Source organism: Microchirus variegatus (genome assembly GCF_963457635.1).
Source record: "Microchirus variegatus genome assembly, chromosome: 10".
Lineage (NCBI taxonomy): Eukaryota > Metazoa > Chordata > Actinopteri > Pleuronectiformes > Soleidae > Microchirus > Microchirus variegatus.
This window is the reverse complement of record NC_139811.1, coordinates 13,576,877-13,599,048: the sequence shown is the minus strand read 5'-3', so window position 1 is coordinate 13,599,048 and position 22,172 is coordinate 13,576,877. Positions and strand designations below refer to the sequence as shown.

Here is a 22,172-nt window from a genome sequence, read left to right as displayed (position 1 = left end):
TCTAAAAACATTATTGAAACACGCTTTGCAGTGTTTAAGATGTGCCACATTTCAATTGACAAAGAACATAGAACAGCTCAATTCAGCATCGCTTGTGACAGATTCCTCTACTTTTCCTTCACTATAGACAAAATGGCTTTTTTAGAAAGTGACATTTTCACAAACAAAATATACTATTATCCCAATCTCAATCTAAATTTCACTCTCCTAAGTCGAATGCCTGCAGTGACAAAGTCATGAGGGCCAGAAACATGTAAACCAAGTGCTGCCACCTACTGGACAGAGCTGCTCTCTCAGCATTACAAATGGAGCTGACAAAACTGGGACATGATACAATATCAACCAGTCAGCATGGACGAAAAAACAACAAATGGTACACAGAGCTAAAAAACAAACAAAAACGAGTTTCAGAACCCTTTGAATAGAAACTTAATAGATATGATAAATAAACTCTCAGAATATGACCCATAATCAGTCAAATTTGGCAGTTTTCAAATGCATCACATAAAAACTCTCACAGCCGCAGTCTAAATTTAACCAATTACATTATTACACAGGTAACTAACTTGAGCATGGCTAAAAAGCAAAAAACATTCACATTTCTCAACCTTGAAATCATAAAAACAAATAAATGGATAATTAATGATATCAATTGACTTTTTCCCCCAAAAGCACGAAGAGAAGAGGGAAACTAAATGCATAAATGAAAACAGACAGGGCCTCCAAATTAAACAATGTGACACAGAAAAGTTGGAAAACAGTCAATAATGCCACTTACGCTAAGGTTCTGTGTGCTGCCAGCAGAACCTCCAAATCGTCCCCCTCAGCAGTGCACAGGCCTATTCTTAGCATTGGGGCATATTGAAGACTTCTTCAAACGCACCTTTTAAGCGTCTTCATTTGTGAAACCTAAAATAGAAAATCTCACCACCAGCCTCCTCCTCCTGCTGCTGCCGCTGCTGCTGCCTGGTGTCAGTTATCTTATGCCTCAGATTTCGATTGGAGTGAAACTATAAAAGGTCACCGGGAGCACCGGGAAGATCACTGCAGTCGACTCGACCCTTGTCTGTATCATCTGTAGCCTAACAAGCAACCACACCAGAGGTGAGTTTGAATGAAAGAGAGCAGAGACAGATATCCGGGCATCCATGCAGTCAGAGCTGCAGCACCCACGCTGCATGAGAGATCAGTAATCATTAAAAAAAAAGAATTTCCTTAAAGGACTTCGCATTGAGATTTTTTTTCTTTCATGAAGACACGGATTACTGGTTCTATCTCCTGGCATCTATAGGCTTGTCAATCTCAGCCTCTCGCGTTGGAGAACTGGAATTGGAAACATTTATACTTCAGAAAGAAGAGGATTTAATGATTTGAAATGTGAAATGTCTCTACTTTTACTTTTATTATAAATATCCTGGCAATGGAGTTTTTTTGTCAATAGACCACTAAAGTTCCATGATGGTCCCATGGCCCCCAAAGCAATTATTTAGTCAAATATTCTACTTAACAAGTTTAATTACCACTTGTATTTTATTTCTGCAGGTCAAAATGCCACTCACTATCACTGATATACTGGATCATGGTAAGATCCATGCAGCCCTGGAAGAGTGCAAAGGTGAGTCCTCTAGTGTGACGATACAAACATCGGCAGCAGCCAGCAGGTTTCAGGATGTTTTCTTAACACACTGCTGTTGTTGTTTTTTTGTTTGCTTTGCTTTCAGGTGCTGACTCATTCAGCCACAAGAAGTTCTTCGCCACCTGCGGTCTGGCCGGCAAGACTCCTGCTGAAGTGACGAAGGTCTTCCACATCATTGACCAGGACCAGAGTGGTTTCGTTGAGGAGGACGAGCTGAAGTAGGACACACACACATACACAGAGAAAAAGTTCCCTCACTGAACTACCACTTTATGCCTTTAACCAGTTCCTTTTAAATGCCTCATTAGGACAAGACTTTGAAAAGGGATCAGGGTTTATGCCATTAAAGGTCCCAAATTCTTCCCAAAATGTTCAGTTTTTCATGTTTCTGTCTGCAGGGACAATGAATAACATAAACAGTAGCAGAGCGCATGGACTGACTGGAAGTATCATTTGAGACAACGGGGTCAAACTATCTTTAACCAGTGTTATGTTTTACAGTGACTTTCTATTTTCCCCCTCTATGGTCAGCAGGCCGACGAGCTTGTATGTGTCTCTTTGGGACATCCGTTAAACAGAGTTTGTTATGAAAATGTAGCTTTTAATTTTTTTTTTTTTTTTTTTAACGTCTTCTCTCAAAATCCGTGAAATAACCAGCGCCCCCGTGTGTCCGCAGGCTGTTCCTGCAGAACTTCAAGAAAGATGCACGCGCACTCACCGACAAGGAGACCAAGGCTTTCCTGAAGGCCGGCGACACCGACAATGACGGCAAGATCGGCGAGAGTGGTACGCATCGCCTCATCAACTGTGTTCTAATCCTGTATAGACTTAATTGGGATATTATTTGTGTTAGGACGACTGATATCGACTGTTTGCTTTCTTCTGTCACCCCTGCAGAGTTTGCTGACTTGATCAAATGAACTGGCAATTGAACGTCTGCTCTGATGGAACAACGAAGCCCACGTCGACCTCCCCCTTTTCATCCAAATATGAATAATTTTTATACATTTGCTGGAGAGACCTTTCCTCCTATGCAACACACTGTCCAAAAAATGATGAATGTCGCTCGGTTGTGTTCATGTCTTAAATATGAATTTTGCTTACTGTAAAATTTATGATGCACTTTCCAGGAACAAACAGTAAAAAAAGAATAAATATTCTTTTGCTACGGTCTAACTGGGCTTTTATTCCTTCGTTCTGTGTCTCTTTTTCAAACTTGCACACACATGACCATAAAAAGACCAGTTTAATCTACTTCTGCCTCCCAGATTTCAATTCAATAAGCATGTAAGGGTTAAGCTAAAACTTAAAGAAGATATAACCTCGAAATTAATAAAGAATTGTACTGGCACAGCAAAGCGGTAGAAGATGGACGGATAAAGAATTGTAATTTTACAAATCTAAGTTTTACAAATAAAAATCTCTCTCTGAGCTTTTCTGCTTTTAGACTTGCACAAAAATTACATACATATCAGTATTTCAGTAATAATACACTGGTGCAAAGAGTTAATAATTACTATAATATAGTAATTATATTATAATTACTATAATGGACCTTTATCTGGTCAGAAAGGGCAGTTGTTGGAGAGCCACCTGGTATTTATCTATGCACGTCCATGCTGGACAGCTGCGTCTCAGTCACAGTGTGTGTGTGTGTGTGTTCGGTCATGCAGCTGCACCCTGCAGCCAGTAGATGGAGGTAAATGCATGAGATGTTGGGACCAAATGGGCATGACACACACTCAGTGGACACTAAATGTTCTGGATATGTAATTCCCATTACTTAAAACAGTAGGTGACGTCTTCTAGGCCGAGACATCACACAAACACATTTGTCTAAATATGCACGATAACTCAAATCCCCTGTTGATTCCATAAAGAGCAGTGATAAGCTAGAAGAAAGGCTCAGGTCTTCCTCTCGACACATCCATACGAGTGACCACGGCTGCAGGCCTGCGCAGGGCATTAGCAAATGTAAATGAATAAATGATTGGCCCGTAACTGTATAGTCTACAAGGTATCAACATGGCACATGACATCATGAACCTGTGGGTAAGACTCACACCACAGCTCTCGATCTGATGTCCCCTGCTGTTTCTTTTTCACACACAATCCAGAGCTAGAGTTTCTCTTCACCTGCTCAGGAGTCCACATGTACCATAACTCTCTACTCAACAATAGCACACATGTTGAGACGCCCCATTAACAAGTCGGCACCAGGGATTAGGTTCAGGAAACGTTGTCACTGACAAACCACCGGACGGTACAAGCATTTCTTTAAAAAATGGAGGAGGCCAGGAAGCTGGCAAAGAGGTAAACAAATCGCTGTTGTGCATATCCTGTATCATCCAAAGTGTTCTTCGTTACAGGATTTGTAACCTCCACACTCAAGGCCATGCAATAATAATAATAATGAGCTTTATTTGTATTTATTTATTTTAACAGTCCAAGCAAGCCTGATCAAATATTTCAAATGAGAAGCCAGACACATCACTCAGAATCAGAATCAAACATGTGCAGCATCTGCCTCGGCAGGTTGGGGTGAAAGGAAAATAGGGGACAGCAAGACAATTCAACGTGTCAACAATCAAACAATACAGCAAATATGTTAAAGCTCACATAGAGTGGTCCTGTTGCACATATATGTTAGTTATGGAGGTCTACTTACATACATTAACTTGTTTTTATGGTCAAAAACCTCCTAGTTGCTGTAAACGAGCCGATAGAAATCCTCTTTTCTGACGGTGTTTCCCAGCCGCGAGATTTGAGACTCAACTCTCACACCCAGAAGACAGAGTCTTGTGATTGGCCAGTACCCGGAAGTGACATATTCAGCAAACCCGCTGAAGAAGCACAGCTCCCCCCTCTGGAACAGTGGATGCACTGATACTAATTATCAGAACATTGTTTTAACAATGTTTAAAAATTCTTCTTCACGACTCCCAGCCGCAGTTCCTTTTATGACTTTGACCCGGAGTCAGACCCAGAGTCAGAAGACACTGTCGCTCGTGAAACACCTCCACTTATTCTTCTTCTGTGGTTCAATGTACACAACCGGATGTGCCCGGAGCAGGATGATCTGCTGTTCCGGAGAACCGCTGTTTACGTAACCGGACCGGGTTTTTTCAGAGATCTCGCTGAGCCCGAGATTACAATAAAACACAGCGTTCTCAGCAGTGGCTGAACTGTTTGTTTAGAACCTTCAGGGCTTCTTAAACAAGGTAAGGACGCAGATACACACTAAAAGACAGCGTTAATTGGAACTTCCGGTCTAGGTCCGCTTTAAAATAGGAGGAAATGGAGAAAACAAGAGACAACAGTAAAATAGGCAAGCTAGAACCGACAATTAAAACAAAAGGGATAGATATTATGTTAGTTCCTTTATCCTGCATTTCGACTGCTTGTCTTCACGCTGTTTAAATAACGTTTAAGATTGTCTTTTACGCACAAGTCGTGGTACGATGGTGAACAAGACTTCCGTTTCCTGTCATTCACTGACGTCAGGGCGACGCGTGCGAGAGCGAAGCGGCGACAAGAAAGAGTTGCTCCTGCCGCGTGCGCGGACAGTCATGGTTTATAGTTGATTATATATATTATTTTTTTTTTAACCTTCAGGAAATAATCAACGTTTAGATGCAAACACAAATGAAAACGTTCCATGAGGCATGAATAAACTTTGTCTTGTGCCCTTAGCAGCGCATGGCGGTTCCATGGTGTAATGGTTAGCACTCTGGACTCTGAATCCAGCGATCCGAGTTCAAATCTCGGTGGAACCTGAATTTTCTGCCGAGTTTTTGCGCTTGTTCAATGAGAGTTCATGTGAATGTAAATGTAAATACTTGTGTTAATGTGAAATAGCAGCTCACATTCTTGCATTTAACACGTCTCGTGTCACATATACTGTAACATTTAAACACCATCAACTCACCTGCCATCTTAGGGAGAGGTATGAGAGGTTCTGGGCTCTGAACAGAAACAAGATTGTGACAATGAGGAACAAACGGTCCTCCAGTGTCACCTTTGTCTTCTAGAGCGGTGTTTACATTGTCCATGTTAATAATACCCAGGGCAATATACATTATGCATCATCATCGTCACCATCAGCATCATGGAGAAAGGGGTGACCCTGGGTCCCTCGGTCAGCACACATGACAAAGCTGTCGAGTAAGGCTTTGTGAAACCCTGTCAGTGTGAGACAGTGTGAGAAACTTCTTTAACTTTATCACTTTTCATTTGGTCAGTCATCAGATCAGATGACTAACATGAGGATTATCCAAGACACAACGGACATCATGTTTTCTCCCTTTAACCCAGAATAGAATAGAATAGAATAAAGTTGTGCAACCCAGGTCAATGTGTATTAAAAAAAAGCAGGAAAAACACATGCTATGAAATAAATAAATAAACAATAAATGCACAGTTTACTCTATCACATGGATTAATTAGATTAGTAATTATATATATGTGTATGTATATACTGTATTTGTTTATACTCATACCACTCCATAACTCAACTTTATATTAACCTGGTATTCCACCTACTAATTATTGTATATAATCTCATATCTATATGACCATATTTATACTTTTAATGATAACCATATATACATATACCTAAACCTGCTACTGTATGCGCTTCTGGTTCGATGCCTTCTGTGCTTGTGTGATGACAATAAAGTTGAATCTAATCTAATTGCACACTCTTAGAAATACGGGTTCCAAAAGGGTTGAGGTTCTACCTGGAAAACATTTGCTTCTGAAAAACCCTTTCCCGAAGAAAGGGTTTTTCAAGGGTTCTTGGTAACACTAATGGTTCCACTAAGAACCATTTTGATCCAGAGAACCCTTTAAAACCCCTTTCCGGAATAAAGGGTTTTAAAAGGGTTCTTGGTGGAACACTCCAAAAGGGTTCCAGGTGGAACCTTTATAAAAAGGTTCTACTTGGAGCCAAAAAGGGTTCTCCTATGAGGACAATCCGAAGAAAATTATATGGTTCAACTTAACACAACCCACTTTGAATGTATCAATAAGAGCATATAGTCACTTAAGATGAGGATCAAACAAATAAGCTCTTTATTTCAGATTGCTGCCTGCAAAGGAAAGAGCATGAAGAGGGAGAAAAGGAGGGAGGGAGGGAGAGAGGGAGGTTACAGTTACATTACAGACTCCCTGCATTCACTCTACTGTATAATCCTGGAGGTGAGGGGAGGAGTGGTGTTGGGATGACAGTGACAGGAAGGAGGTAGAGGAATCCCCCCTTTTTAACTTAATTTGTTATTTACGAGGGCGTTACAGATGTCCACGGTCCAGTCCCTCTAGCCCTGGGCGTTATAAATAGTAAAGGTTAATTAGTTAGCTGAGAAACTGGATCGGGGCGGGCAGCTAGAATTCGATCCACAGACAGGTAACTCAAGTAATCCCCATTGTCACTGCAATCAGACCTATATAAATCCACCTTGACGGACAGCAGTCACCACATAGCCTTTACCTCTCCGCTGAATCAACAACCAGGCGAGTTCCCCTCAACACGGTAAGTGTCCAAGCTGATCCGAGGAGGTTGCTATTTGTTTGTTTCTTTTAGTTTCAAAAAGGGGGATCTGCCTCTGTCTTGCTTGCTGAGTGACAGGTGAAGTAAACTAAAAGTGCTGTCTGTTTGTCTTGTGCAACTTCTATCATGCTTCATCCGTCACACGGGACCTCGCTTAAATATCGTAAATGATATTTTTCCTGACTGACAAAAGCTCATCAGGGTTTAAGGGCTTTCCTTCCTACTACTCATCATCACAGTTACCTGGACACATTTTAGTCCTCATGAGTGGATACAGGTTTAAATGTTTGCAGCGGCACTTGAGTCAATGTGTGTTAATAATTCACCTTGTTTGTTTTTCCTATACAGGATTAAAATGTCACTCTCATCTATCCTTTCTGCTGCTGACATCGACAGCGCAATCAAGGACTGCCAAGGTATCATCTTCCTCCAATTTAATTATTGCATTCTCCCTCTATGCTGTTAAAAATATACAGACCATAAATGTATAGCTTTAGTGCGTATAAGGTTCTTCATTGACACTTTATTATATTCATAGAAATTGGGAACGAGCCAGAAATGTAAGGTTCTGTACCACTGTGCAATGATTGTCTTCACAATTTAAACTGTAGTATGACTTTGCAGCATCTGCAGTTTGAGGCCAACATTTTGTCGCTCTAAATTAAAATAAAAATCGGAATAAGAATAAATAGTCTCATGCTGTGTCTGACTCGGCTTTCTATGTTTCCCTATAGCACCAGACTCTTTCTGCGCTAAGAAGTTTTTCGCGATGTGTGGCCTCAGCAAGAAGTCCCCCCAGGATGTGAAGAAGGTTTTCGGGATCCTGGACAATGATGCCAGTGGCTTCATCGAAGAGGAAGAGCTCAAGTGAGTGAGCAGCCAGTTCCCAGTGTTTACAGGATCCGGTCGCTCAGAGACTGTTCGATTAGACCCAAGATGACCAGACGTCCTACTGAAAATCCAGTTCTTTTAAGATACTGCAAAAGATGGAGCCACCTCGGTCTTCACGGTTCTCTAACTGTGTGCTGTTGTTTTTGTCTGACAGGTTTTTCCTGCAGAGGTTTACCCCCGGAGCTCGTGTTCTGACAGACAACGAGACCAAGGCCTTCCTGTGCGCTGCTGATGACGACAGCGATGGCCGAATTGGAGTAGATGGTGAGCGGATGCGCAATTATTTGATATATCCATTTCCACAAGATGTAAATGTACACAGTTGTATTCTTTGAATAGTGTGTCTTCTGAGTTGGTTATATATTAGAAATTAAGCCATTGCTTAGTTTGGTTAATATTAAATGTGTGCTGTTTTCAAAGGGCATCTCCAATTCTATCATCTTAACAGCACACAAGACACATAAGTGCAATTACAACTTGGAATCATGATGCAAGCTCTCTTTCTTTATGTGTATTTCTTAACATTCTTACTAATCTTACTTTTTTGTTTTCTCCACAGAGTTCCAGGCCATGGTTCTCCCCTGAACAGCTAGATCTCCATCTCTTCAAAAGTCACCTGACCACAGTGCTGCCCCTCAGTTCACTGCTTCTCTTAGCTTTAGGCAATCAGTATTTAAGTAGAACCTTTATTGATTTATTTTCATTTGACAAAACTCGCTCTGGTCCAAACACACACACACACGCACATTCACCTTGTCGTCATGTTTTTCTTTTTCAGGCTTGAGACAGATCAAGTCCGTTGCCCAACACAAATTGTACAATCTACCAAATTTACTGAGAAAATAAAAGCATAAAATCCAGATCTTGCGAGTCCTTGCATTATTTGTATGTGTACATGTGTGTGTCCTCTAGTTAGACATGGTTTTTGTGTTGATGGAGAGGAGCATGACGAGAAATGTAAAATATTACACGGAAGCGATGGTTATTACATAAAGGGGTATTGAACTGATTTACATGCACAGAGGAAGTATTTTTGCAAATGCCAGTAGAGCTAACACAGGGAGAAAGAAGCGGAGGTGACCTTGATGACTGCCTGAGAGTCATTGTGTTTGGATCCGGTGACGCCTGACCTCAGCATTGTAAAGCCAGCTGACCACATACAGAGTAAACAAAAATATTCCTTGCCTTGCTATGCATGTTTTGCTCAGTATAAGGTGAGAGGAATCCCCCAAACTGTCAGTTTAACAACATCTAAATAACACCCGAGTGTTGAATTCTCTGCACTTAAAGGATCCACAGGATTCAAATTAACAATCACCTCACTCTTCTCCCAGAGTAACAATTTTTTTCCCCCACCACCTTAGCATCATTTCAATTATCTGTATATTATAGGGAGAACCTGATTATTACAGCACACACACACATGCATCTCAGAGCTGTAAAGAGCAAACCCTGGCATTAGCACAAGGCTGTGGTGTAATTAAGCCTTTATCGCTTAGTTTAATTCACGATGCTGTTTCTTCAGCAGGGACTGGACAGCGTGTTAGTGGCCACTGTTTGTGTCTGTGAATTCTACCAATCAGTGGATTTCACTGTGAAGTGATAACGCTTTCCCAATTATTAATGCAGTATGTAACATAATTTAGAACAAACAACAATAAAGCAATGACACTGTATTGAGTGACCCCCATGACCCTTTTATGGAGGAGAAAGCGGCAGAAGATGGATGAATTAATTAATTAAAACACGATTACGTTGATTTGGATCAGGATTTCTCACTCCTGATCTTGGGGAGCCACTGTCCTGCATGTTTTATGTGTCAAAGACACCTGATTCAAATAGTAAGCTCATCACTAAGCTCTGCTGAATAACTGATGACGACCTATTTATTTGAATCAGGTGTGTTGGAGCAGGGAAACGTCTTGTATTATGCTTAGTATGCCATAATTAAAAGGGACACTGTATTTTATTTATATATCTCAATTGTTTCAAATACACATTGCGTTTTATATTGTGATTTAATTCAGGTGCACATGAGTGTTTGATTTTTGAAATGTCTTTGTATTATAAAATAATATATACTGTCTTGGCCAGGACACACTTGAAAAAGAGATTTTTAATCTCAATGTTCCTTTTTCCTGGTTAAAAAGGTTAAATACATAAATAAAGAGTTAAAGAGGGAGCAGTGTCAACTCAGACACTGTTTACACAGGGAATGACAGCTATATGTTGGTTAACTTATATGTGTACTTATGTTTTCGAATTTATTTTTTGATAAAATACAGCATAAATCACAATATTGTAGAGAATCAAGTGCTATTTCCTATTTGCTGACTAGTAAGGCAAGTTAACTATTTCCAATAAAAAAACTTAAGTGGGCTGGTCTGAGCCGTGACAATCCAGGGCTGAAAAGTAGACCCACTCCAGCCCTGAATATCACAACATTATCTGAAAAGTGTGTACAATTACTTTTGATACTTAAGTACAGTAAATGTCACATACTTTAAGACTTTTACTTTAGTGATATTTTAAAAAGTGACTTTAACTTATACTCAAGTTATTTTCTGGCAAGATACTTGTACTTTTACTCAAGTATCCCTTTAAGGTACTTTTACGAGACTGCTTGAAAAACAGCAGTTCTTAAAATCGTGTGTTTTGTACGCTGCACAAAAATCAACAGTTATTTTTATCTTCAAATCCTGCCAGATGTATAGATAGATCTATGGTCTTTCTACTATAGGTACATCATTTCTGGTAGTTTGCGTGTTAACTTATTGATGAACTCATATGTTTTAAGGTGTAAGCAAAGTCCAGGTAACCACACATTTTGACAAAGATAAATCACAAATAAAAATCACAATACCTGCTTTTAAAATAAGAATGTAGCTTCAAATCAAATCAAGACACAGCAGAGAACGAGCACAAATTTGATCGTGATGTCATTGGATCTGATCATGACGTCACCCACAGACATGATGTGGAGGAACGAAATGGCAGTGGTGATGACGGTGGTGGTGGTGGTGGTGGTGGGCCGTGCAACTGAAAGCGGAACAGGGTTGGGGAAGCCATCAGGTAACACAAGCCACGGAGCTCACAATGGAGCCCTGTGACCCTTATGGGTCAGTAGCAGCAAGTGGTAAACAGGAAGGAAACGTGAGACAACAGGCTGACGCTAACGGTCGGACATGCTGCTGCTGTGGGACGGCACTACAAGATAATGTGACAGGCAGATTACCTGGACTCAAGGACGTATAGAGACTCCAGCTGGGGTTCTCTCTGTCAGAGATGAGAGAGGTGACAGGTGAGGAATGTACAAAAGCTGACAGTGAGTGCGTTTACATGCACACTAAAAAAACGATTACTGGCAATGATCGGGTAACTGGAATAAACCGTTTAAGGTCTACATGTCTTGAAGAAATCAGATTATTGAAAGAAAAATAGGTGTGTTAAACGTGTTTTTCAAAAACCGATAATAAATATCGGTTTATTCCATTTACATGAGCACTTGAATAACCAGATAACTACAAAAACCCGATAATAATCGTTTTTTGTGGGCATGTAAGTGTGTGAGAAGTCCTTTTTCATAAAATTCCCCTGAGAGGACAACAGTTTCATCATTGTTCTGAACCAAAATGTCCTTAAACCTATAGTCTCTGTGAGGTCATCTGTCCTGGTGTGTAAATAAAAGTGCTAAGTAGAACCATATAAGGTTCTTCGGCTTGTCCTCATAGGAGAACCCTTTTAAGGCTCCTTTTTTTTTATAAAGGTTCCACCTGGAACCATTTTGGAGGGTTCCACTAAGAACCCTTTTTATTCAAGAAAGGGGTTTTAAAGGGTTCTCTGGATCAAAATGGTTCTTACTGGAACCATTAGTGTTACAAAGAACCCTTGAAAAACCCTTTCTTCGGGAAAGAAAGGGTTTTCCAGGTAGAACCTCAGCCCTTGTAGAAGGACCCTTTTGGAACCCTTATTTCTGTAAGCAGCAAAAGAACGGAGGAGTATTTGTTACATGATCAGCGACACATATCAATCCCGAAAAGAAAAATCACATCTCTGACATCTTGTTGGTTCCTGATTTTAACACCACATATTTTAACCATAATAAACACAACTAGAATAATTGAGAGCAACAGGACAGGAACTATGCCATGAGCAACAAGTTCTTTTTAAAAAAAAAATTCACTCTATAATCTAATACATTTGAGTCACATATTGCTAAATATAAGATATGGGTGTACTGCATTATACCAGGGTTTCTCACACCTGATTCAAATCAGCTCGTCAGTAAGCTCTGCTGAAGCCTGATTATGATTTATTTGAATCAGGTGTGTTGGAGCAGGGAAACACCTCAAACATATAGTAGGTTCTTTCATAGTGACTGAGCTCTTGCCAAAAAAAAGCAGTGTCCCCTTTTTTACCGATGCAAGAATGGAGTTCTGAAAAAGACAGGATGAGGCAAAACCATCGTGGACTTTCTAAATTGTGAGTCACATTTTGAAGCCATTTCTGAGTTTGACTGTGAGCCAGTGACGGGCTGTCAGTTACAACAGTCGTCGTGACCCAATTAATGAACAATTAAGAAATTCAACACACAAACTTAACTTTAAGATTTTGTATGACTGCTCAATGTTCTACACAAACGCAAAATGCAGGCTCGTCTACTTTCCTGCCTGGCACCTCAATAATTGATGCCCTTGCTTCATTGTCACTAAAAACTCATATCAAGAAAGGAGTGTCAGGCTCAGCTTACATGATTAAGTCTGTGTGAAACATTAATGTGCACCCCATCTTCAGCTGATAAACATTTGCTCTTCAGCGAAGAGGGAATGGGAAGCGTCATCGGACGTCAGCCATGCATCCAGAGTTTACGGCGACAAACACTGAACATATTTTGACTAATTCCTCGCGTTTGGAGCCTGGAAGTATCCGAGACTTTGCTACCCGATAGTCTGAACAGGGAGGAACATCGTAAAAGATTTAACTGGCGTGTTAGGATGGCTGAATAGGCTTTGTGAGCTCTGAGCAGGAACTCTATCCATAATGCAGGAGATGACAGCACTGCCACTGTTCCCCAACATGCATTAGTCCCGAGCCTCTACTTATGATGTCTGCATGTAGCTTCCCTTCATTAATGAATGATAGGACAGGCACCGTCAGTGCAAGGCAAATTCTTGAAATCAGATTCCACAGGTGCGAACCTGTTGTTTGCATCGCTGCTAATTGACATGTTCTTGCATAGAAATTGTCTCTTTTAAACGAGACTAATGCAAGTTTGCAATTTTGAAACTGCAAGCCGCACCCTGTTTAAAGCCCTGAGCGGCTGCTGCATGTGCTGACTCACCTCAGACTGAGTAATGGCTGTCATGGAAAAGTAGACAGGTACTTTGCAGACTTTTCCAAATGAGAAGGCACAATCAGACAAGATGGTGAGAGTCATCCAGGACAAAGTTAGGTTTGACTGAATGATGGGGCAAAGTATCTGGTTGGAGAGGACGGGTAAGAAAATGTCTGACTCGGTGGAGTTTGGTCGGTAAACACCAGTAAAAGATTGGATTACTCTCATTAGGAATAAACCTGATAATAAATGGGTCGTTATCAGGCATCAGCAGAGCTTACTGATGAGCTGACCATTTGAAAATGTTGTGAACTTAAGTGGGCTGGTCTGAGCCATGAAAATCCAGGACAGGAAAACCCTGTGTAAAATTGTATTACTTTGTGTACTAAATGTCATATACTAAGACTTTTATTTAAGGGATATTTTAAAAAGTGACTTTAACTTCTACCAAAGACTTTTTCTGGCAAGATACTTGTACTTTTACTCAAGTATCCCTTGGTATACTCATACAAGGCTGCATCCTCTGCTCATCATACTGGGGTGACGAAAAACAGCAGTTCATACAATCGGGTAATCACGTCAACTAAATTTTACACATCAGACCTTCACTGCCACATGCATTGTTTGCACATTGATCTCTTCCTATCACATTTGTACACCCTTAACCACCGTATAGCTGTATGAAATGTAATGTAATAACATAACATAACCCTGCCTTTCCACACTCACTGACTAAATACTCCACATGTACAGGACGATTAGCTCTATACTGTCAAAATTCTTCGAGGAACTTAATACTCCTTAATTATATTCAGTTCGAGACGGTATTTAAAATGTAGCCATGTGTGCACCACATATAATTTATAAGCTGTGTTTATGGTACTCCAAGCAACTCTAAGCAAAGTATCCAGTGCCATCTATCAGTTAACACCGCTGTTTATCTATATCAGTGACCCAGTAAGACTGAACCTGGATAAGATAGCACTGACAAGGGCCTATGTCACCTCCAACTCTACTCCCATGCTGCCTACATCCTGACAGACTCCCTTGTTCCTACATGATTGAAAGAACTACTTTGAACTGTCAGGTTTCAGCTCCCCCTGCAGTCTCAGTTTCTAGCTCAGGTGTATAGACTGGCTATTAGATCTGACTGTTACCTCAGCGTAGCTGCCACAATGGCCCCACAACTGTTCCCCTCCATCCCTCATTCTCTCCAGACTTCAGTGAATTATTCAGGGTTAACAAGCTGTTGGGACGTAAAAATATGTCCACATTTTTCAGCGGTGGCTCAAGTGTAAAACAGCAAAACAATGAAATCAAGCGGACAAGCAAAAGGAGAGGCTACGTCAAATGCTTTTGGGCAGAGAACTGTGTTGTCTAAAAACACTCTAATGCTATTGCTTTTTTTAGTCTAAGAGATGCATCAAAATGTCAACCTCAGCTCATTCACACAAGGCAGAAACCTGCATCAGCACTGCCCTCTACAGGCTGAAATTAGTGGTGTCACAAAAACTGGAATATAATGAATTCAAACAGATACAGTCAATTCAATCTTCATTTTTGTGGAGGAAAATACACACAATGGCATCAGTTTGTTTCCATTACTAACCTTAACTTGCATCATTATCATTTAATCAGTCTGTCTTGTTTTAAGTTCATTTTTTTGTGGCACAAACATGTAACAAGCATTTCCACACCTCCTATTATAGAGAAAGTTCCACAATCCCTGTCAATTGGAGACAGAAAATCAACAGGCTGATGATACCTGATGAATGATTCATATTTTTACTTCAAATGTAAAAAATAAAAATGTTTTAAAGTAAATTTTGTTCAGATAATATAAATTATATTGGTAATATACATCATGACTGTGAGGTACCTTCTCATAATTATGACTTATCTCACAATAATGACCTACTTATGACTATATCACCATATTATGACTTATTAGCTCTACTACTAATAAATAACTTACTACTTGATAACCAATAAAGTAAAACAACAACAACCAAACATTTCTATATATCTTATTTTAATTTCATACCGGAAGTGACGCCTGCGCGGCCTTTTCCGGTTGGACCGGTTTCACCGGTAGCTTCTGTCACTGCCTGTCAGCCTCACAAGACGTGTGTGTTGGGACTTTTGTGTTTTTATCAGTTTGTCTGTAACAGTGCTCAGGCTGTCCTCCGCCATGCCCATGTACCAGGTAAAGCCCACCTGTGGGGGTGATATACAGATTGATTTACCAACGTGCATGTACAAGTTACCAAATATCCACGCGCAGCAAGGGAACAGCTACACCCCCGAACACGCGCTTCAGGTAACTGTTAACTGATTTCATTTCGACACGCTCCAATGTTTCCCTTATGCTTTTGTGAATAAATATTTTTCCCCATTTTGCCCTCGCTTTTCTGTAGCCCGCACTTCGTTTTCTTCCCCGACTTTCGCTCTCCGCACAAACAAGAGCTGCTTTCAGCTAAGCTAGCTGGCTAACTATCCTAGCTTGTCAGGATAATGAGTAATGTCACGTAAAGTTGATGCAACAATGATAGGAACTTCTCTGACCATTAACCTGTGAAGATGGTTGTACATTAGCAACGAGGACACTATTCGTTAAGCTTTTCGATAGTATATCAATGTATTATAATAGTTTCAGTTTGAATATTTCAATGCTCAACACATTTTCCTCCTATTATACGACCTTTTTTCTTTTTCTGTTCAAAATGACAAATCTTAACTTCATAAAAAATCTATATGCTCCACTTTGAGAATTGACAGTACACATTCATATATCACCAGTGTTAATAATATTGTTACACTGACAAGTGCAACATCATCTCACTTAAATTACTTTAAAATAGTACAACAAATGTTCTGTGTATATGGATATTTTAAGTATAAACAAACACACTGAGACACAAGACCATTCTCATGAGTTTTGCGAAATGTTGCCATGAAGTTTAAGTTTTCATTTAGGAGTAGAACTTTTTGTCAGGATAATGATCAATACTGACTGATTTGAAACGTTTTTACCGTGATAACAATTCTAACCCTAATGTTGCTCAGCCCTTCTTTAAACGATAGATTCATTTCTATTGATGGATTTATAACCGATCCTTGGGTGTTTCCCAATCATCATTCCTCTTGTTTATTCAAGCTTCAAAAGAGCAACAAGCCACAGATAACTTATCAGATTTTGCAGCTTCTTAAATGTGAATATCCTCTGGTTTTTATTTGTTCCTCGTTACCAGGGTTTCTCACTCCTGGTCCTGGGGAGCCACTGTCCTGCATGTTTTAGGCGTTTCCCTGCTCCAACGCACCTGATTCAAATAAATGGGTCGTTATCAGGCTTCAGCAGAGCTTACTGACGAGCTGACCTTTTGAGCAGGGAAACGCCTAAAACATGCAGGACAGTGGTTCCCCAGGACTAGGAGTAAGAAACCCTGTTATTTACCATAAAAGCCAGAACAAACTTATTTAATTTGTGAACAACCAAACATAATTATTTTGATTTGCCATAATGAAGAGGAGTGATCAACAAGCAACAATAACAACCTGTGTCAGACAGTTTCCTTTATGGAAGCTGACATGTCTTTAATACAGCAAGTATTTTAACCCTGTGACGTTGGTAGTTTTAGTGACATATTTGGATACTTCTTGCAAACAATTTATTCACTCACTTTAGTCTGGGATAAACATTGTGACATAAGACCTAGGGCATAAAGTCTCATCTCTTAGTTCCCTGCGTTCTTGTGTTGCCTAGTTAATGTCGGTACTCCAGTAAACATGCAGGCTGTAAAACCCCTCTGGGGTTGTGCTGAAATTGTTTTAACTGTGAAATTTCCCCAGAATGGTGAGGTGGACCCAGCAGTCAAAGCTCTGGAGGCTCGTCAGGATGAGATCCTGAGGAAACTATATGAGCTTAAAGCAGCAGTTGAGGGCCTGGCAAAAACTGTGACCACCCCAGATGCTGACCTGGACCTGACGGTCAGCAGCAGCCTCTCCTCCCAAACCCTGAGCTCCACAACCCTCAAATGCACGACAGACCTGGACACACTACTGGGCAAGGTGAGAAACTGGGACTAATACTATATTTTTTTTTAAGCATAGTTTTTTCTGTTTATATGCTTTCCTCTCTGGCTGTTGTATCTGCCTGTTCTTACAAGTTCCAGTACTCTAACTGGCACAGTCTGTTCATCATGGAATTTGTCTTGAAGCATAACTGAGGTTGTGGACTGATTATGGGCGCAGTTTTCATCTTGCTATAAATCTAGCATTTATTTTGGATTGTACAGCTATTTACCTCCATCTTGTCTATGCCAGGACCGCGGCGCTCTCCGGGACATTGTCATAAATGCCAACCCAGCACAGCCACCTCTGACCCTGCTGGTGCTCCATAGCCTGTTGTGTCAGCGCTATCGGGTACTCTCCACTGTCCACGTTCACTCGTCCGTTGCCGGTGTGCTGCCACAGCTCCTCTCCTGTCTCGGACCACGCCACACAGACAGCTATGCCCGCCACATGTTCCAGCTGGGCTTCACACTCATATGGAAAGATGGTAAAATGACATTGCGAGCGAATTTAGTATTAGTGGATGGATGTAGGCAGAAAGTAATTGCATGAAATCACAAAACTGCTATTGTCTTTTATTATCATCAATCTATACAAACTTTGTATTCAATTCAAACGGTTGTCTTAATCTAGTAGGGCTGTCACTTTTGCAGAAATAAAGTTTGAACCAATTTATAATGATCCAAAATCAATTTGAATACATTTGATCACACTGTAATTAGTTTGAACGTTACATGTTATGCTTTAAACCATACAAAATGTCAGATAATAAGTGACAGCCCTATCCTGGTGCTGGGGAGCCACTGTACTGCATGTTTTAGATGTTTCCCCACTCAAGCACACCTGATTCAAATGGTGAACTCATCAGTAAGCTCCACTGAAGCCTGATAACAACTTTATTTGAATCAGGTGCGTTGGTGCAGGGAAATGCCTAAAACATGCAGGACAGTGGCTCCCCAGGACCAGGAGTGAGAAACCCCGGTATAGACTTAAATGTTGTAAATACTACAGAAGCTGCAGTCTAACAGTGTCTTTGTTTTCTCCCGTGTCCTATCCACAGTCCCTAAGCTGCAAATGAAGTTCAGTATCCGTGACATGTGTCCCATCGAGGGTGAGGCAAACGTGGCACGTTTCCTCTTCAAGCTGCTGGCTCCCCACCCCAGCGACCCTGCGCTTGCTACTTTGGTGGACAGCTGGGTGGACACTGCTTTCTTCCAGCTGGCAGAGGGCAGTGCTAAAGAGCATGCCGCCGTCCTCCGTGCTCTCAACTCTGCCCTGGGCCGCAACCCCTGGCTGGCAGGGCCGGAATTCTCCCTGGCCGACATCGCCTGCTACTGCTGCATTCTGCGCAGTGGCTTGGCCTCCTCGGCTCCTGCTAATGTCCAGCGCTGGCTCAAGTCATGCGAGAACCTGGGCCACTTTAGCCCGGCCAAGGTAGTTGTGCAGTGAATGGAGGCGTCCCAGGACCGGACACCAGAAAGAGTCTCCTTAAGTAGTAAAGTGAGAGAAAGGCATTAGAATTATAAAATATCCCAGCCCTGTCTGGACAGCTTTCTAATGCTTCCCTCCTTACAGTATTGTATCACTGAACTGACAAAAACGCAGTAGAAGCTAGATGGTTAATGGGTTAAAGTTACTTAAGACAATTTCTCTGCCATGCTGCTTTTCTATAACAAGAGATTCTAAGCTATTTTTGCATGGGAGGAAGCATGAGAGGACTGTAAAGACGAGGGCTTGGTGATGGATTAAATCAAAGGTACTAACAGAAACACACGGTACACCTTCCCACTTTGTGCCTAACATGATCCTGTTTTAAATGTGTGTTCATGTGTGGTGGCGGGTATTACTGGATGTTTTCTGGAATAATACTTTGTACAATGTTTTTTCTCAAGCCATTAAAACTTCTACTTTGGATCAAACTTTGAACTAAGGCTTGGGCTTTGTTTTATGACACAGTTTTGATTATTTCAGTGCTTCTGTAACGTAACAGACCAGTTGGCATTCACTCAAGTACACTTATGTGTCCAGCAGGTGGCAGAGTTGTCATTCGAAAATGGACGATTTTGATCACCTACTGATCCAAAGATGTAGAGCTGCTCTTCTTTCTATCACGCAATCAGGAAGAACGGTCACATCCTTTGAAAATACTCCCACCTGGCTTACATCGGACATCAGCAGTTAAGATCTAAGAAGAAGCACAGATTAAGGTCTGTCCAGATGTTCAAATAAAATGTAATCCATAAGAATATTGTAATCTTAAATGCTAAGCTCAATTTATAACTTTTTCATCTTAGGCTATGTCCGTATCAATGTAGATGTCAACCAATAAATAACTAAGAAAAGTACTGAAATGCCATATTTTGAGTATCAGTCATCCTATAGATTATCTATTGGAGTTGAACTGCCCAGAAGGAAACTAACTATTCTTGGTTATGCATTAAAATAATATAAGTACGAATACATTGTGTCTGAAAACTGTATAAAATCTAGTGCTGTGATATTCCTTATGCTCCAATTGAAACCAATTAATTCCATAAGGAAGTAATTTTATTTTAAATGAAGGATTTATTAGTTCCTGGCCTGTTTTTGCATAATACGTCAGCACTGAAAAAGGTACCAATTAATTTCAGATGTAAAATTATTAGGGTTGTTAAAGACGTGATGGTTTTAATTAGTACAGCAATCCCTTTGTTGCACTTGGTTGTTCAAGCTGTCCTGATCAGCTGATTGTGTTGCTCCCAATACCCAGTCTGTGAAGAATTTCCAGTTTATATAAATCTAATCCTGTGACTCGATTAACGTATTTAAAATATACATATACAGGCAATATTCATAACCCATGGATTTGTCATGTTTTCTTTTTTGTTGACAGCTCTGTTGGTGACGTGTGTGTGTGATTTGACAGACTTCAGTTGGTCTCCAGACAGCTGTGATATGTGGCAAAAACTCCAGACTGACAACTGGACACATGGCACAAAGCCAAGAATACACACGGGACTGAGCAACACTGACATTGTTATGTTTGCACGCTCTTCAGCTTTTTCCATTAACAAACAACATTTTCTTTGAAACAGTGTGACTTGAGCACAAAGATAAGACAGCCTAACCCTGATATCACTATCCATGGTTTCCAGCTGAAATGAAAACAAAAAAGTGCTCTTCCCTGGTCTCTTTATAGTTTATATAAAACATACACACATGAGATGCACTGTCATTGGATAGCTGTAGAAAAGGGAAAAAAAAACCAAATCACTGCACTGAAAGACAAAATCACTTCAGTTTAACCCTGTGGCTACTTCAAATCACGACAATAGCACACATAAAAAGATGCTTCTGTCCATGATTGTCAATTAAATACTTTTTATGAGGCTATTCTGGAGTGAGAGACATAAGCTGTGCTTATAAAAACAGGCAAACGTAATATTAGAAAACACATCTGGGCTATGCTGTCTGAAATTACATATGAACTAATTTCTGCACTGATTCAAGCTCATTGTGGTTTGATTATGTATCAGCGAACAGGCTGATACAGAGAGTGAAATGATGTCACTCTGTGGTCAAAGAGCACACGTTGCCGTTGTATCTCAAAAGTTGAAGGCGCTCAAAGTAATCATCGGTCAGAAAGTTCCTCTGTGACGTGACCAGGTTTCCTTTTTGGCTAAAGAGCCGCTGGACAGGGGCTGTGGATGGCAGGGTGGTGTTGTATTTAAGAAAAAGCTGCTTCACTCGCGGAAAGTCCTGCAAGCACTCGAGGCTCTTTCCCGTTCCTCCAATGTACTTGCGGATCTCTTCCAGCGCCCCTCGCTGCTGGATCTGCGTCGACGGCTTCGCGGAGCCGTAGCTGAAGAAGTCGTCCTCCGATTCAATGGTGGACAGATTGCGGCTGGTGTTTGCCTCGTCGATATTGCACGGATCCATCTGAGACGCCTCTGTAGCCAGCAGGGAGCACATTTCCTCCCTCTCGGACGCAGCCATCCACCACAAGCGGAACTGAGGAGTGGTTGCTGTCGCAATCTTTGCTTCTGTGCTCGCAAACAACTCCTGGAACCGCGCGTCGATAGCCACGACAATGGCGTTGATGACATCCCCGAAGTAATTTGCAGCACCTTTCTGCTCCTTTAATTTGTTCTTTAGACTGAGCACGGTTGGGATGACCAGACCCAAGTAACATTTCTGCTCAGCTTGGAAGAGTTCAAGTGCAAAAGCGAGCGGGTGGAACACAGTCACGTACTCTTTGAGAAAGGCCATCTCCTCTGACTGCAGGCGCGGGACCTCCAGGCGGGCACACAGCTCTGTGAGCTCCCGCTCGGTGAGAGAGACGATCTTCTGCACGGCACAGAACTCCACATTCCAGCGAATAATTGTCGGGACAACGAGGGACATCTTTCCTATCTCCTCTGCTGCGTCCATCCCCACCTGGAGATGGTGACACTTGTTCCATATGCCAAACACCTTTGCCATTGTGCTAAAATGCAGCTGACACATGGGCCCCTCTGACACAGCCTGCCAAAAGTCCTCAGAGACAATCTGCTCCAGGGTGTGTGATGCACAGCGCTGTAGAGGTGGCAGAAACAGCAGCATGTCCTGCTCAGGCTCGCCCTCGAGGATGGTGCTCACATTCTCATAGAAACCAATGTCATCGTCACTTTCTTGGCTATCCATGGCAAATTCTTTAAATACGCTGATAAAGG

The 22,172-nt window shown here is 41.2% G+C and overlaps 3 protein-coding genes across 4 annotated transcripts; all 3 read left to right on the top strand.

Moving 5' to 3' along the window:
- The first annotated feature begins 1,020 nt into the window (after window positions 1–1,020).
- LOC310932810 (parvalbumin beta-like) lies at window positions 1,021–2,823 on the top strand. The gene is made up of 5 exons (XM_083896174.1): window positions 1,021–1,104; window positions 1,543–1,615; window positions 1,722–1,854; window positions 2,313–2,422; window positions 2,534–2,823. Exons 2-5 carry the CDS (start codon window positions 1,549–1,551, stop codon window positions 2,554–2,556), a joined length of 333 nt encoding a protein of 110 aa, XP_083752300.1. The 5' UTR covers window positions 1,021–1,104; window positions 1,543–1,548; the 3' UTR covers window positions 2,557–2,823.
- Window positions 2,824–7,539: 4,716 nt separating this feature from the next.
- On the top strand, window positions 7,540–8,660 carry pvalb8 (parvalbumin 8; the record flags this gene model as incomplete). Its single annotated transcript, XM_083895802.1, has 4 exons — window positions 7,540–7,600; window positions 7,919–8,051; window positions 8,230–8,339; window positions 8,635–8,660. The coding sequence occupies 4 exons, from the start codon at window positions 7,540–7,542 to the stop codon at window positions 8,658–8,660; spliced, it is 330 nt and encodes a 109-aa protein (XP_083751928.1).
- A 6,815-nt stretch (window positions 8,661–15,475) lies between these two features.
- On the top strand, window positions 15,476–19,401 carry aimp2 (aminoacyl tRNA synthetase complex interacting multifunctional protein 2). Of its 2 annotated transcripts, none has more exons than XM_083896981.1 (4): window positions 15,476–15,616; window positions 17,260–17,478; window positions 17,734–17,968; window positions 18,542–19,401. In XM_083896981.1, exons 1-4 carry the CDS (start codon window positions 15,602–15,604, stop codon window positions 18,928–18,930), a joined length of 858 nt encoding a protein of 285 aa, XP_083753107.1. In that variant the 5' UTR covers window positions 15,476–15,601; the 3' UTR covers window positions 18,931–19,401. The 2 variants fall into 2 exon arrangements, with proteins under 2 accessions (XP_083753107.1, XP_083753106.1); XM_083896980.1 differs by having other exon boundaries at window positions 15,489–15,730.
- The last annotated feature ends 2,771 nt before the right edge of the window (window positions 19,402–22,172 follow it).

What these genes read in the sequence shown, in the direction of transcription:
- LOC310932810 (XM_083896174.1), top strand. Translation starts at nt 1,549, where the DNA reads ATGCCACTCACTATCACTGATATACTGGATCATGGTAAGATCCATGCA. An exon ending in AGCCCTGGAAGAGTGCAAAG is followed by an intron (nt 1,616 to 1,721) that starts GTGAGTCCTCTA and finishes CTTTGCTTTCAG; the next exon opens with GTGCTGACTCATTCAGCCAC. An exon ending in CGGCAAGATCGGCGAGAGTG is followed by an intron (nt 2,423 to 2,533) that starts GTACGCATCGCC and finishes TCACCCCTGCAG; the next exon opens with AGTTTGCTGACTTGATCAAA.
- aimp2 (XM_083896980.1), top strand. Translation starts at nt 15,602, where the DNA reads ATGCCCATGTACCAGGTAAAGCCCACCTGTGGGGGTGATATACAGATT. An exon ending in CCCCCGAACACGCGCTTCAG is followed by an intron (nt 15,731 to 17,259) that starts GTAACTGTTAAC and finishes AAATTTCCCCAG; the next exon opens with AATGGTGAGGTGGACCCAGC. An exon ending in CACACTCATATGGAAAGATG is followed by an intron (nt 17,969 to 18,541) that starts GTAAAATGACAT and finishes TCCTATCCACAG; the next exon opens with TCCCTAAGCTGCAAATGAAG.